Source organism: Crocodylus porosus, unplaced genomic scaffold (genome assembly GCF_001723895.1).
Source record: "Crocodylus porosus isolate Cpor-Errol unplaced genomic scaffold, CroPor_comp1, whole genome shotgun sequence".
In the NCBI taxonomy this organism is placed as follows: Eukaryota; Metazoa; Chordata; order Crocodylia; family Crocodylidae; genus Crocodylus; species Crocodylus porosus.
In genome coordinates this window covers 28,664,213-28,680,988 of record NW_017728916.1, presented here as the reverse complement: position 1 = coordinate 28,680,988, position 16,776 = coordinate 28,664,213, and the positions used below count along the sequence as shown (strand labels likewise).

Below are 16,776 nucleotides of genomic sequence, written 5' to 3'. Positions count from 1 at the left end.
GTTATTCCTACAAGAGCATAATCATTGTCACTCAAGGGGAGGTCCAGTTCCTCTTGCTTGTTTCCCAAACTCCTGGCATTTGTGTACAGGCAGCTGAGCCTGCCTTGGGAAGCCCTGGGCTTCCCTGTGCACTGTGACGTGACCTTTCCTTGGGCTGTTTTTGAAGTGGACTCTCTTGGGCTATCTAGCCTGTTAGTACTGTGGTTGTTGTGACCTGGGCTAGAACTGTTTATTGACTTCCCATCTCTGGTGATCCTAGTTTAAAGCCCTGTCAAGTAGGTCAGCCACCTTAGCTGAGAAGAGCTTCTTCCCTGTTAGGGTGAAGTGGAGGCAATCACTTCCCAACAAGCTGCTGCCTCTCTCCCTGAAGTGTGGACCCATGGCCAAAGAAGCCAAAGCGTTCATGATGGCACCATCACCAGAGTCTTCTGTTAACCTCTCCAGTACATCTCTCCCTTTGAGGTCCACAACCCATGACTGGTAGGATAGAGGAAAAAACTACCTGAAACCCCAAACTCTTGAGCCCAGCCCCCAGAGCCCTGCAGTCACTCATCACCCAGCCAGGACTGTTCTGAGCTATGTCATTTGTACCTATATAGATGAGTAGCATGGGGTGGTAGCTTGTGGGCCAGATGAGTTTGGGGATCCTCTCAGTTACATCCCGGACACGAGCCCCCAGGAGGCAGCAGACCTGATGTACTGCAAGATGGTGAGTGTGGTCAGCTTTAGCAGGGAGAGGGCAGTGGGGTGTCTGCAGGGAGGGGTGGCTGCATATGTCCTGGTGCTCCAGGTATAACTGGAGTGGCTCCAGGAGATCCCAGAAAGTGGCCTCCATTCATGTGGAATACCTCCAGTCACTTCTTGTCATCCCAGGTGTGCTGGATGATGTGCAGCCACCAGTCCTGGCTGGCCTGAGAGGTGGTGGAACTGGAAGCCCAGGAGGGTAAGGGTAGCCCTGGCAGTGGTGTCTAGCAGCGTGTCATCAGTGTCTATGCTGAGGTCCAGCCAACTAGATGGCATCAAGGCAGCAGCTGAACAGTGGTGGCAGCCCTGGGGTGGCGTGTGGTGGCTGGCCAGGTGGTTACTGTTCATGGGGGAGCTGGGAGAGCTTAGACAGCTGTCAGCCAGCTAGTGGAGCTGATTGTCAGGTGAAAGGTCTGGAGCAGCCATGGTGTAGGGAGGCACAGGTAGGGAGGAGAGCAGTGCTGTGTGCTGCCCCTCTGCTGCACATACTGCTCCTGGCCAGGTGGCTTCCTCCCAGTGGTGGCAGGGCCTGTCACAGGCCCAAAGGGTGCAGCAGCAGTTTGGTGCTAAAAGCAGCAAATCTGCTGCCACATTCCTGCATGTGTAGACACCTGCCTGGGACCATTGACTTGCGAGTAATTTTCTTGCAACTAAACTGCTCCTGTATCAAATACATGTGTAGATGTGCCCAGAAAGCTGTAAAGCAAGGCTCTGTCTCATGTAGTCTCTTTCTGGCCCTACATATTTTTCCTTTTTGGTTCCCAACTGACCTCCTTCAAAAGAAATGGTGGGTGGCCCTCTTGGCCTGGCAGTTAGGATTCTGTAATGGGAAACAGGAAATGTGGATTTCAGCCTCATTTCACTCAGGGGAGGCCTAGACTATGGATTTTATGCTTCCTGGCAAGACTTTTAACTACTAGGCGCAATTACTTTTAACTCATTCTCTGGGGTCAAATGGTCATTAGTTGTGATTATTCTCTGAATAAGCTTCCAGAGATTTATACGGACTTACTAGCTTTTGTAGGTGGAATACATTTACAGAAGAGTCAAGTAACTGTAGTAGATCCCTCTGAATATGCTCAGAGGTTCAAGTCTATTTACAAAAATGTGAATAAGAAATAAAATCCATGTAGGTGCCATTAAAAGTTCCATTTACACATGTGCCTTTATAAGCCTAAAGCTTAGAGTTGGACTTGGGCTTTAGTGACAGTGAAGAGGCTGCCTACTACAGCAACAATGCTCGGACAGGAGAGAACTCGGTGCAGGTGAGTGACACTAGCTGCTATGAAAGATACCTATTAATTGATTTTCTTTTGCTCATGAATCAGTGTGGCCATTCAAATCAATGCAAAGAGAAAGGTAAACTGTTGCTTTTCTAATTTGGGACCATGAAACAATCATTTTGCCCAAATAAATTAGACAAGGTACAGACAGAATTCAGCCCTATCTATGATGCGCACACAGACACCACACCAAATAGATACATCACCACTCTTAGCAAACATATGGTTTCTGCTCACCAGACCCCATTTGTATAATAGATTAAAGTAATATTAATTCTCCTGTTCATATGGACTAATATTTGATTTTCTGGACAGAGGCACAAAAACAACCAACTAAGCAAATATAAAATCATGCATCTAAGTAACTGCCCGGTTACCCCTGGGGATTGCCTTCCATGTTAATGACTGGACTTTCTGCCCTGTGTGTCTAACAGCCTAAATAACTGCTCAGAGTACAGAATTAATGTAGATATTTGTGCCAAGCAATGGCAGGGAGAACTACTAGGTATGCTGAAGCCTGCCAACCCAAGGCAGGCAGAAATTCGTTCTCTCAGTCCTTGGGCATAGGATAGGCAGTAATCCTTCCACACCTAATACATGGGGAAAGGATACTAAATCTAGTTAGAGGTGACTGTTACCTAGGCAATTGGATGCAAATCATTGCTCTGAGATTAGAGCTTGCTTTCTCCTCTTAGACCTGGGTCAGGATAACACATGATGTTCTGGTTGGGGCTGCTTGCAATGAAAACATTATGGGCTGAGTAGTGTACTCTTAAGCTCTTAACTTTGTATTGATCTCTTAATACCATTAAGGCTATATATTTTAGTATTATACGTAATATATGAATAGCTTCATCAATCTGCGTACCTGTGTAGCATGCATACTCATGATACAAAATACAGTTTTTCACTCAGAGTACCTTTTATGGCCTCTTTCACAGCAGAATCAACAGGAATAATATTCTTTTCCACCAGCTCCAAGGGACCTGGCCTGAGAGCAATTTTTTCATTCAAGTCATCTGCAAGTCGGGCTCTTTTCAGCTTCATCTGGGTAGATTGAATGGACCCCTCCGCAGCTGAGTCTAAAGGGCCAAAATTGAAAGCATCAGTTTGCAGAGCCGACAAGAATGACCTCTATATGCAGAGCTCCCAGTGATAACTTGCTTCTCCTTCAACACAGTTGTCTTGGCTCAGCAAGAGAATACTGTCACTGCCTAAGATCTGGCCCCTGCCCTTTCAAGGTAGAATCTCTCTCTCTACAGTTTGTCCATCTTACTCAATGAATATTAAATGCAAGATACATAAAAGTCATTAGGACTATCTGCCAGAACCTAAGGTCCTCTCATTTCTAGGTCAATTATCCTTCTCACTGGGTGCTTCGACATGAGACATTAACTGCACAGTAGTCTAATAACACTGTGCAGTAGCGTGTCAGGCAAAAACGGTGCTAATACATTACCATGCAGCAGTATTAGGCTACTGCACAGTAAGTATCACTAAAAACCATGCACTGGCACTACTGTGCAGTAGCACAAGTTACTGCGCATTGATTACCAAGTACTAAACTGAATGTGCAGTAACTATGATCAGGGTTCAAATTATGAGGGAGCTTGGAGGGGGCTGATCCCCCATATAAGAGAAGAGAGCCCCCCCCATAAGATTTGAAAATCACAACTTGCGGGGTCTCCAATTTTATTAGGGCATTGTGATGGGCAGCCCAATTTTTTTTGTAGACCCCCCCGCAAAAGTCAAAGTAATTTGAACCTTAACTATGGTGCATTAATGAACGTGTAGTCGTGTCCACTGTTGCACTCTCTCTGACTTGTTCACTTCCTGGTCCCATGCATCTCCCCCTCCTGGCCGCCAAGCTTCAAGAGGCAAGCTAGAAGGCGCTCTGGGCCAGGGGTGGTGAACTTGAGGCTCAAGTGCCACAAGTGGCACAGTATGTGTGTGGTCTGTGGCACACTGGGGAGGGGACAGGCAGCACAGTGGCAGACAGGGCAGGGAGCAGAAAGCTGGCAGGACAAGGGGATTGGACTAGTACTTGCAGAGCACATAGGGCTAATTCATGGCATGCCAGCCAAAAAGGGTGGCCACCACTGTAAGTCTGGGCAATGCCTAGCCCATTGCTTAGTGGTTATAGTACTTGGCTGAAAGATACGTGTTCGACCACCTGCTAGAAGAGTGGAGGCTAGAAACTACCCCTCCCACTCCCTGGATAATTACAGTAACCAGTAGACTAGGGGTGGGCAAAATACAGCCTGCAGATCAGATCTGGCCCATCAAGAGATATGTCCCTCAGCCCCACCTGGCCCAAACAGAGGGGGCAGCCTAGGCCATGGCATGTGCAGCCAGTCCTGTTGTCCCCCCTGCCCCAACGCAACAGGGCTGGGGCAGTGGGGTGGCCAGACTCCAGTTTCTGGCAGCCCCAGCAGTGGTGGACACTTCTAGCTGCCTCCACCAGTGTCACTCTGGGTACCGCCTGCTCCTACTGCCAGGGTTTTTGAATGGGATGGTCAGGCAGGGTCTCCCTAGAGACCGGCCCAGGACCCATGCAGGCAGGGCATGCTTTCCCATGTGGATGGGATGGTGCTCTGGGTGGGCAAGAAGCGGCATTTGGGGGCTAGGGTCAGGGCTGGGGCCAGGATTTTGGGGAAGTGACAGCACAGGGCCAGGACTTGGGGGGGAGGGGGTGGGGGAGAAGAACCACAATCCACTGGCTACATATCCCTGTGACAGGCACCAATTCCATAGGCAGGGGCATGCTGAGAATGGATTACAGCTCTGCCCTGGGCCCCAGCCCCATGCTGTACCCACCCCAAGATCCTGGGCCTGGCCCCTTCCACCCATGGCCCCATTCCATCCACCTAGCCAAGTGTGCCCTGCCCACGTGGGTCCTGGGTTGGTCTCCATGAAGACCCCATGGCTGGGGCCAGGATTACTGGGTGGTGACAGCCTAGGGCTGAGCCCCCTGCAGTAGACAGTTCAGCTGAGAGGTAGGAAGCCCTTTATTCCTCTACCAGTTTCCAGTTACGGCCACAAATTGATTGAGAGTAGGTTCAGGCTTGATCTCAGGAGGCATCACTTTATGGTTAGGGCTGCCAGGCTCTGAAATGGGCTCTCAAGGGCGGTGGTGCTCTCCCCTATCTTGGGAGTCTTCAAGAGGAGGTTGGATACATATCTGGCTTGGGTATTATGATCCCAGCACTCGTTCCTGCCTAGGGCAGGGGGGTCAGACTTGATGATCTGTTCAGGTCACTTCTGACCCTAGACACTATAAAACCATGAAACTCTGCTTGTTGCACACATGCCTCAGAGAGTATGATGGGGAGCCACAAGTGGCCTGATCCTTGTGGCACCACAGCCCCGGCCCTTTCCCTGCCATTCACCTGAAGGCATGTGTACCAAGCAAAATGCCTTCACGTGCCATGTTCTGGCACCTGTGCCAGGGGTTGATGACCCCTGATTCAAGCTCTGTGTAACTGCCAGCAATACAGGCAGAGAGAGCTATATTTGAATGTGTAAGTAGCACTTAGACATATAAAGTTGAAACACTATTTACTGAAGAGCTAGGCAGAATTCAACCTGTGCAGAGGAGTCTCCCTGCCTTTAGTGGGAATCTAGTGTTGTGATAACTTGGCCCACTCCCTGCTATGTTTTAAAAATGTTATAGATCAATGAAGGAAAACACTTTCCCCACACAAGGTATAATGAGCATATGAAACTTGCTGTCCCAAAATGATGTCAAAGCAAAGAATTTAGCAATTGGATATTTACATGGATAAATACAATATGCAATTACCATGGTCAAAGCTAAAGAAAGGTTTAGGAATGGTATCCAACCTCGTATGTCAGGGATTACACCTCTGAGGTTTAGGGGTTTGGATGAGACCTTCACGGAGCAAATTGCTTCACATCTGCCTAACACAGAATTCTTACGGTAGAAATGTATACTGGCCACTCTTAGGAAAAGGTCTTTGAACTAGATGGACCTGATAAGCTGGTGCTGTGTGCACATGGAATCATGTGTTACCACCACTAAAGAATGTGATCACCATCATCTTCAGTGGAAAAATGACTTTAAATGTTTACCTTGCAAACAACCAGAAAAGAGAAAAAGAGCCCAAAGCCACTGACGACAGGAAAGGTTGGAGAAATCTACAGCTGTGTGCCAGTGGTATGTTCAACTGTACCTTGTAAAATGTGCATATTAACCAGGTCCGATCGCTGAGGCCTGCTTCTGATCTTGTGCTTTAAATAATTTTCAGTCTGCAGGACAGAAACACAGAGCTTATTAAACCCCAGCCCCAGTTAGCAAATTATACAATGCTGGATCTTTCTTCACAACAATTTGAATGTTTCATGTTTTCTTGGGAAGGAAGAGAAACCGCCTCTTTTCTGAACCAGCCTAGAGGGCACAGTGATCTCACTGAGTGCCCAGGGTGGGGGAGGGGCAAAAGTGTGTGTGTGGGGGGAAGGATATGCTGACCACTGTAGACTGGGGAAGAGGGGCACATGAGTGAGGAGAAGGGAGTGCTTATTTTCCTGAGCTACTGCTGCTGCTGCGGCTGCTGCAACAGCTCATCAGCTTAGCCCAGGTGGCAGCAGACCTGTGACTGGACTCCCTGGGAACTGACCTGTTTGCTCCCTCCAAGCTCCCCCATGCACACATACCCCAATGCACACATATAGGGTGCACTGATGTGCCTGCTCTGGCGAAGGCTCCTGAGGGAGGGTGAGAGGAGCACCGTTCCACTCGCTCCACTCATCCCTTCCTATCAGATATACACTGCTTGTGTGGCAATGCCCTGCCTGGCTACTCTGGCAAGGGAGGGCAGTGCAGGCCCGCCTCTGCTGTGGCAAAGACTCCCAGGGTGTAATTATGGTGACCCTTCGTAGTCAGTGCTGGGGGTTGGTGCCCTGATTACCCTGTCTTAGTTACGTTTCTGAGCCAGCATGTTAAGTTGCATCTTATTTGCCAAGCACTAACTAACTCTGGGCTAAGGAATGCCCAGCAAAGCATACATATTCCTTGGTGCAGCATTGCACTGTGCTGTGATGCACTGTGCAGCTTCTGTGGCTGGGCAGGAGTAGTGCAAAGACTCCCAAGGTAAGGGGTGTGGATCATGGTACCCCTGTGCCTGGGGTGGGTGCCCTGTTACACTGCTGATTAACATTGGGTTATACTTCAGGAGAAGGTGAATTGTTACTTGTATGTAAATGCCAAAAACACCACCTACACAGCTAAAAAGCTGCCATTTAGGTACTGGCACATAAAGCAGAATTAGAATCTACTTTATTATAAGTAGAATTCTGCTGCAAGTGTCTCCAAAGTGCCAGATTCTTTATTAATCAAAAGGAAATGGCACCAAATAGAACAGGTATAATAAGATAATAGGATGGCAACAGCAAAATACACATGAGTAATTTTGTTGCAGCAATAGGAAATATAAATCATATTCCACTTACTCCTGATTCCCATTGTTATTCAGAAAATTTTCAGACCTAAATAACACAGTTTTACCTTCAGTTATTTAAATATCTCTTCTACTAATCCATGCAGTTTGCTAAATTAAAATGCTGAAGCATTGATTCAAGAAACTCATAAACTAAAACAGATGAGCTAGAATATCCAGTAACAAAGAATGATGACATGATTAGCATTTCTGGAACATGTTGGTACATAAAAATCAGTGGGATATGTTACTATCGGGGTGCATATACATGTGCAATTAATATAACTGAATATACTATATATTATATAAACTAATCCCAATGTTACAGTCTACACATGCATTCAAGTGCAGTAATTTACTGTGCTGCCAGATACCACTTGTATCTGATGGGACCATCTGGTAGTACAGTGAATTAGTCTACTGTGTCCTAATTGCCATTGCCATGCATGTGTAGATGGTGATGCTTTAGTGTGCAGCAAATTAGTCTACTGAGCAGTAAAGTGTCTTGTGTAGATGTGCCTGCTGATTATAAAATATACAGAAAGGAAAAATTAGCTCACAGAGGCAGTGGAGTATGACTGGGTGCATCTACATGCACAAATAGTGTGCCTGAATAAACCTGGATGCAGTTCATGCTGGAGTGAGCTGTTCCCAGGTGCACCATCTTCACATGTGTCTGGGACTGCAGCAATTTAAGCTGGGGCAGAGCAGCCCTGGACTAGCAGCAGGCTCAGAGGGTCAGTCCTGGGTTCTGAGTGGCAGTGTTGGGCAGTGAAATGTCTGGCTGGGGCATAAGAGTGCCCAAATTGCAGACCTTCCCACCCTACCAGATCCTGCTGCCAGCCTGTTCTGCCCTGGTTCAATCTGCTGCAGTCGAGGTCACTGTCAATATATGCATTGTGGTGCAGTAAATGAGTTTGCTGTAAGATAATACTATTCCTGACAGTAGTTAATTAATTTACTGTGCCTTAATGAGGGTGCACAACCTAATTTACTCGTGTCAGTAGTCAATTAATTTACTGTGCCCTAATATAGGTGCATGTGTAGAAAGTGACATTTTACTGCAGAGCAAAGTAGCTCTGCAGTAAAGTGCATATGTAGATGCACCCACTGACCACATCTGCATGAGATGCTGACTGGGCAGTTGCTTGTTATTACTGTGCAGCAGCGTTGCATGGCACAAAGAGTGATGTGATGCTACTGCTTTGTAGTAACAAGCTACTGAGCAGTCAGCATCACCTAAAAACTTTCAGCGATGCTACTGCACAGTAACTTGGTTACTATGCAGTCATTTAGTACTTGTATATACAGTACTAGTATATACAAGTACTAAATGACTGTACAGTAACAACTGTGCAGTCAGTATCTTGTGTAAACATGGCCACTGTGTCTGAAAGTTACCAAGGAATTTAGTAGGGTATGTTCTGAATACAGAATCACAAAGCAAAATCTATAAATTCAAATCCCATATTATAAGGATACACATGAATGCTGCATACCCCCAGAGGCGAGGGGGGCATGGCAAGCTCTGGTAGGTGAAAGCAGCACTGTCGGCAGGGGGGGCAGTAAGCACCAACCAGTGGTTGGCAAACACCTATAGATGCTGCCAGCAGTGTCAGCAGCGATCAAGGACCTTCCACAGATGCCACTGCTGGTGTTGGTGGCAAGGGCAGGGGTGGTGAGTGGCAACCACCCACAGCTGCCGGCAGTGTCAACAGCACCTTTTCACAGGGGGTGCATTGCTACGCTCAGGGGGTGCACGTGCATCTACATGCACTCCCTACATGTTGCTAATGCCAATGAGGATACAAAAATACTAGTAGCGTTATGTTACCAATTTACATATTAATAATCTACTAAATATGCAAAGATAAAGGAGATTAAAATGAAAACAAAATCCACCCAAGAGTAACAAAGCCAGATTTTGGGTGTGGACACACATAACAGTTGAACCACTCCAAAATGTCACTGATTAGAAACCAACTGTGTGACATGCTGTGGCTCCAACACCAGAGGGTGGTCATGAGCCACTAACCCAGCATGCCTTGGAATATGTGAGTGAGGTGCATGTGTGCTCTCACCCATGTTGTAGGGATTTCAAGGGGGTGGGTGACCTGGGGTTCGGGGCATTTTTCACTTTTCTGCTTTTACTTCTTTACTAAATATGAATTCAACAAGCTTGAAAAACCTGCAAATAGCTAAAGTCTATGGCATACTTGCCTGACTCTGGAGGGACAGTGCTTAGACTCACACTTTTTTCCCAGTGGCTGGGGAAGTCATTATGAAGTGCTGCAGTCAAGTAGGCAGTCAGCACACAGCTGATTGTAAGAAAGATAGCTCATCAATAGATCACTGATAAAAAGTACAAACAAAAGAAAAAAGGGGGAGGTAGTTTCAGCTACATACCAAAGTGGTCAGTTATAGCAGTCATGTGTGTGGGGGATGATGAGTAATGCAGTGGGGGATGCCTGGAAAACCAACCAAACTCATGTCACACAACACTTGGTTTCCACACAACACTGTGTTTAACCAGCTTAACAGGCTCCTATGCCTGTCCACTTCAGTTTTAAACCATGTTTTATGTGTGTCCGTGTCATTTTATTACCACATATACAGTGGCTGAATGTCACTCTGAGCTAGATTGAGGCACCTAACTTCTATTGGAATTACCAGTAATCAAAGTTAATTCTGAAAATCTTACTAAGAGCACTTGGACATTGGGGTCTTCATTAAGAAAAGCAATTTTTCAACATTTTGTAATGACTGGTAATAGAAAACACAGAACAAGAGGCCTCTACTGGGCACATCTGCAAGAAACACTTAATGCGCAGTAGACTAATTCTACTGCGCATTAGTATATCACAGCAAAACCCATGCTAACATGCTAATGCACAGTAGAATTAGTCTACTGTGCATTGTGTCACAAAAAGACTGTGCACAATTGCTACTGTGCATTAGTGCTGACTACTGTGCATTTATGTAGTGCCTCATCTTAGCCATACTAAATGTGCAGTAGTAATGGTGCATTAATGCAGTGGTAATGGTGGATTAATGCACATGTAGATACGCCCACTGAGTCTTAAATAATATGCACAGGTAAGTTAAAAATAGCTATGACTGAGATGAGATTAAAAATAAACAAAGAGACAAAATAATTAGGAGGAATAAAGAGTCAATTTTTGACATGGCCCAGTGGTAAACAGTGAGATGCTTTCAGTTTCTATTCCAGGAGAGTGTTATTTAACATATTTATTAGGACTCCATGCAGGGAAGTGAAAAAAATCTGCAGATGGCATGGCAATGTTTCAGGCAGCTAAAATGAGAACAGACTGTGAATAACTTCTGAGAGACCTAACCAAACTGCATGAGTAGGCAGCACAAAAAGTAAAGATAATAGTCAGTGTTGACGGGGAGGATTAAACACACTGAAAGGAAAGAATGTCACTAATGCACCTTACTGGATGCCAAATAACAGCAACCATTAAGGGAAGACACTAAGGTATCACTACAGGCAGCTTAATAAAATTTCTGGTTCGGGGACAGAGATGGATTAAAAAAAAACCTCAAACAAAATATTATGAAGGATAAGGAATAGGCTGGAGAATAAAAGTGCAATTATAATTGTATAGAATATAGTTATATACTTATATATATATATATATATATATGCAGAAATATATATAATTATATATAACTGAATATCATATAATGATATAGTATATGGTATTATATAGAATAATTGTATTTTCTACAATGTTATAAATATATTATACTCCCTTTCCTGGAATAGTGTAATAAATTCTGGTCACTCCACAAAACAAAGTTCAGAAGCAGGCAATGAGAATTGTGAGATATGGAAAGTCTTTCTTATCAGGTGAGAGTGAAAAGAACAGGACTATTTAGTTTAGAGCGAAGATAAAATGGGTGTACATGAAATAGTGAATGGTACAAAGAATTAACACTGTCTCATAACACAAGAACAAGGAGGGGTCAATTAAACTGAAAGGCCAACTCAAAACTAGTATTTTTTACATAATGCATGATAAATATGTGGAATTCCCTGAAACTATATATCACTGACCATTTAGAATTCCAGTACAAATGAGGTACAAGTGAGAGTATACACAGTTACATTAGATTGGATAAAAAGTTTTACAAGAGCTATAAATCTTTATGCTTTCGAGTATGAAGCTTTCTGAGATTAGGAAGAAACATCCCTTGGGTAGGATATGTCATTATTGTCTTGCTTCTGGAGTATCAAATATTGGCTATTGTCAGAATCAAACAGGCAGGGTTTGAACCCTGGGCAAAACCTGTGGGAGACCAGGGAGGGCAGAGGTGCCACTGAGTGCTGGAGGGGCAGAGGTTCTGAAAGCCTGAGGGATCAGAAGTCTTACCTTCTCCCAAGACTCAAAAACAGTCCCTGGCTGCTGCTACCACAGCCCCAGCATAATTTTCCTGCCCTGGCTGTTATTTCTACAGGAGCAAAAGGGTGCATGTGTACTTGGGTGCTGCAGTAGCAGCAGCAATGCCAAGGATGGGGGCTGGTTCTGATGCTGGGGCATGGACTCCAAGGAGGTAGGGGGTGATTCTGGAGCTATTACTAAGTTGGCATCTGGGGCTGATGTCCAGCTCACCCACTACAAGTAATGGTATTGGCTACTGTCAGAAACAACAATGTAAGAGATCAAATGGGGCAAGTTTCTCTGGTGCCTTGTGCTGGCTATGAAAGCTGCGAAAACTTGGGCAGTGTCTCTTGCACAAAAATGCAAGACAATGGCTGGGGCAAGACTTGGTGGTAGTAACAAGCCTGCCACACAGAATATCAAACTCTGCTAATGGCTTGCAACCCATTAGGCATAAGAGAGAGAGAAGAGCTTGTGGTACCCAACACCAGACCCATGCCATAAAACAGTAAGAGTGATGGTTTCTGTAAAAGGAAAATTTTTGGCAGAGACCTAACACACTCATCACATGTGTATCTCCAAGCTAAGAAAGCCAGAGAGAGAAAGGCTGAGTCAGTGTAACTAAAGGCAAGGAAACTACATATACACATTTCAACTGAACTAGCAACTAAAGAAGACAAAAGACTAAATACACTTTTCAAGCAAAACCATTAAAAGGTGCACTGAATACAGGAAAAATGTCCTGTATGTGACACACTCCCATTTCTCAAAACAGGCATCCAATATCTAAGATGTTACAAAAGTCTCAATCATTCAGTGTATGTCTAGGTTTTTGTAAATAGATCATCACCAGTACAAACTGTTGCAAATAAGCCCCATTGATAAGCAAATACACAAAGACAGGTCCGGTGACTAATGCCTCTAAGCATCCTGTTTGAGTCAGTGGCTGTGAGAAACACAAGTCTTCACACCTAGACAAATCCAAAAACAGGTGCCAGGCAATTTGACAAATGTAACGTGATGGTCACACTTCTCCTCCCTGTTTTGTTCAGACTTTAATCATCCAACCATCAAAGAAAATGCATTAAAGCTGTACAATTAAATGGTATAAAACAAGACAGAACTGCCAGCAAGGTGTGCAGTCCAGGAAAAATCAAGAAGCCATACTACACCCAGCCCAAGAGTAAAGGCTGCAAGACTGGAATGGCTTCCCTGCCTGCATTGTTGAGAAAACACTGCTGCAGCTAAATATGTACTGGGATTCCTGTAATAGCTCATTTTATATTGGAAAACAGTCTTTATCTGTAATTTAGTTTTATAGTTTGTTAAACGAAGACTTTCTGCTATTGATCAACTGAGTGTTGTGTCAATTCTTAAAGCACTAGGTTTAGAAATTCGATTTCTAAGTGCAACACCTTGTGTAGTTTCTAAAGTGATGTCACTACAGTCTTTATAATACTATGGAATCCTGCGCAGTGGATTTGCTGGTTGGATTTTGAATGGGGCGTGCCAAATTTCTTCTGTGACTAAAACCTAGACGTTCCTGGTTAGAAGGTCTTGCCCTTCTGCTCAGGCTCAGACTACACTTGGGATCAGGAAGGAATTTCACCCACTGTTAGACTAATATAGACTTGGGTGCGGGGAGGTTGCCTTCTTCTGTAGCAGGGGGAATGGCTCTCTTCCTTGGATCTCTCAAGGGTTTTTTTGACAACCACGACAGCTCTTGTCCTCCTTTATTTGTGGCAGGTGAGGGTGTTCTTGGTGGTTTGGGACAACGTGCCTTGTAGTTGTGTGACAGGGTTGACTGAAGTTTTAGGAACAGGTTAGACGCACTTGTACGGAATGGTTTGGATAGGGAAGATCCTGCCTTGGGCATGGGGCTGGACTAGATGATCCCTGACATCCCTTCTAGTCCTACTTTTCTTCCATGAATCCTGAAAGGCCTTTGGAATAAGTTACCACAGGTTGTGGTCAATTCTACATCACTTGAAGCATTTCACCTGAGACTGCATGTCTCTTTCTGAAAGATCTGTGGTATGGAGGAAGATGGGAGTCATAGGGCATCACAATGGCCACTGCTCACTTCAGTGTGTGAAATTTAAACTTATATAAATGGAGGATATTGTACACATTACTTGTGCTGCTTTATTATGTAGGTCCCCCAAGCTGAGAGATTGTATAGAGCAGCATTTCTCAACCTGTGGATTGTGACCCAAAAGTGGGTTGCAAGAATATTTCAAAAGGTTGTGAACAAGTGCCAGAAAAATGTGCAAAAGCGTGGGTTTCCCCTTGCAGGCTGGCAGTGTTCCAGCCTGCAAGCAGCTGCTTGAGGCATGGCCAGCACGCAGCCAGGCAGGGTCATGGGAACAGCCCCAGCAGCTGGACAAAGGTAAGTGTATGGGGAGCAGGGGTCAGAGGGCCAGGGCTTGGGGACTGTCAGGGTGGAGGGGGTATGCATGCATGCATGTACATGGAGGGGATGGGGTTGGGGAGAGGGGACAGGTGCCTGCCAACACTGAGAAAAGGTGGCTGGGCACCAAGGCAGGCCCAGGGGCGCGCAGGTCGGATCAAGCCATCGATCTTTGCAAATGGGTCCTGGTACGAAAAAGATTGAGAACCATTGGTCCAGATAATCACAGACTTCCCCCCCCACCCGAGACACTATGCATGCACCTCTGGGATGTCTCATTTTAATGAATATTTATCTTAGCTTCTGCTAAAAACTTGGACTTATCTTTAAAAACTAGTGGTTTCTTTACTGCTCTTATCCTCTCATGAAACTAGTTTTTTATGGTATTTCTCAAGGGAGAATTACTCTATGCTTCTAACTCCAACCAAAAGAACAGTGTGTGCCCCTAGAGAAGTGTGCACAAAATGTGAGCTGTGCCCTTTTATTCCTGACACCCCACCTGGAAACTCTCCTCTAAAGAGTAAATGTCAGCAGAGCACAGAGCACTTTGGAGAAACATTTGGCAGACAGATTCATGAGAATATTCTGTTTAAAGGAAATTTGGGACCCTGACAGACATTACATTTAAGATGTAATTAACTGGTTAACCATGTCTTAAATCATGATGTGGCCATACATTCATTCAAATAATGGTGTGATAAAATCAGGAATAAGCCACAAAGTAACTACACAAAGTGTGTGCAAGCTTTGTGTTTGGTTCCCATCACACCTTTAATTGAACATATGCCCAACCCTTTCACCACATGGGAGCCTTTCAAGACTTCATGTTGTCCAGGGGCTGGGAGTGCCCCTCAGCTTACTGGGGCTCCCAGCCATGGGAGCACATTGTGCACTCCCACAGCAGGGAGCCCTGTCAGCTGATAGGAGTTCTCAGCTGTGGGAGCACACCATGGGAGTGCAACATGTGCTCCCATGGCTAGGAGCCAGGCTTGCTACTTGTTGGTATAGGGAGAGCCCAGGATCAGGCTCCCCCTGCATTTAGCAGTATTGCACATTGGGATTTGATGTGGGAATCCTACAATTAAGCCTCCTACCATGCATGTGTAGTATGGCAGTAGGGCTGTGTGAAGCTTTGGTCACTAATTTGATTTGGCCGAGATTTGGCCTGATTCAGTGGCCAAATCTCCAAATCCAAACTGAATCAGGAGACACTTTAATTTCTCCGAGTCTAACTGGAACCCTCTGAATTGATTCGGAGAGATTTGGAAAGATCTGATGATTCAGACATAGACACAGCTTTAAATGTTTTTTCTACATACCTCAAGGTACCATGCAGCTCATGAACACTGAGATGCTGAGGCGAAGGGAGTGTCCCATGGGAGAGTAGGGGAGTCCCCAGTGCACTTGGCAGTAGACCTGGAAGTGGACCAGAAGCACTTCCAGTCCACGTCGGGGTTCACTGCTGAGCATGTGGCCTCCCTCCCCCCGCACTCCTGTGGGACGTTCCATCAGCCCTACTATCGCAGTTTTGGTACCTTGAGGTACGTAGAAAAAACATTTAAAGCTGTGTCTATGGCCGAATCACTGATTCTACAAATCAGCATCAAATCTTCCGATTTGGATTCAGCTGAATTGAATTGGGACAGTGGTCTGAATCAATGAATCAAATCGCTGTCCCTGAATCGGGCTGAATTCAAATCCGAATCGAATACATCCCGTTTCACACACCCCTGTATGGAAGGAAGTGTGATAGCTCAGATCTTGCATCAGATTCCATCGGGTCTTTTCTTTATCATCTGTCAGGGGCTTTATTCATCCCTTTACTATCTAAACACTAAACTACTTGGTTATATAAAGACCATGTTTATCTGTGAGATTTGATCTCTTGTAAAGGGTGAATGAGGTATTCTAAGTGTAACTTTGGTAAATGGGCATGAACCTTAACAAACCTCATGTATGGTGGGTTCAGTCCATCTACTGAGTTTCCCTCGATTCCCACTACTTAATGGCAGTATGTTTTGGTCCTCAATAAGCTCTTGGCCAAGGTAACAATGATTTGGGTGGTTCTATTTATAAACACCTGACTTGATACATCCTGGTAGTCCTGTTTCTTGGACGGTAGGTGTTTATTAGCTTCTAAAAGTCCCATTTGTTCAAGGCTTCTCAAGGTGGCATCTAGAACTGAGAAACTAAAAATTGCCAATCACTAGCTTATTTAGACACAGATATTGGAAGCTTTATAGCGAGGAGACAGAGACTCGATTGTGTACATGGACAGTAAAATACAGAACATTTCAAGGATGCTTTAGAATGCTTGAAATTCCCTAAGCAAACTAATTTTTCATAGATGCACTTCTAATTTTCATGTTAGCCATTTATTATTGCCTGCAACTCACAGTCAGTGACCTAGAATATATTCATTCACAAGAACATTTCCACAAGTTTCCAGTTAACTCCTTTCCATAAATATCATTTGC

General features: G+C 45.0%; 1 protein-coding gene across 10 annotated transcripts in view; it reads right to left on the bottom strand.

Moving 5' to 3' along the window:
- Positions 1-16,776, bottom strand: part of MYOCD (myocardin) — a 95,610-nt gene that overhangs the window by 45,744 nt on the left and 33,090 nt on the right. For all 10 annotated transcript variants that reach the window (XM_019536514.1, XM_019536515.1, XM_019536517.1 and 7 more), the window contains 2 exons: positions 6,221-6,296; positions 2,948-3,109 (listed from right to left, as the gene is read on the bottom strand). In XM_019536514.1, the coding sequence (XP_019392059.1) occupies positions 2,948-3,109; positions 6,221-6,296 (238 nt within the window). The remainder of the gene's footprint in view (positions 1-2,947; positions 3,110-6,220; positions 6,297-16,776) is intronic.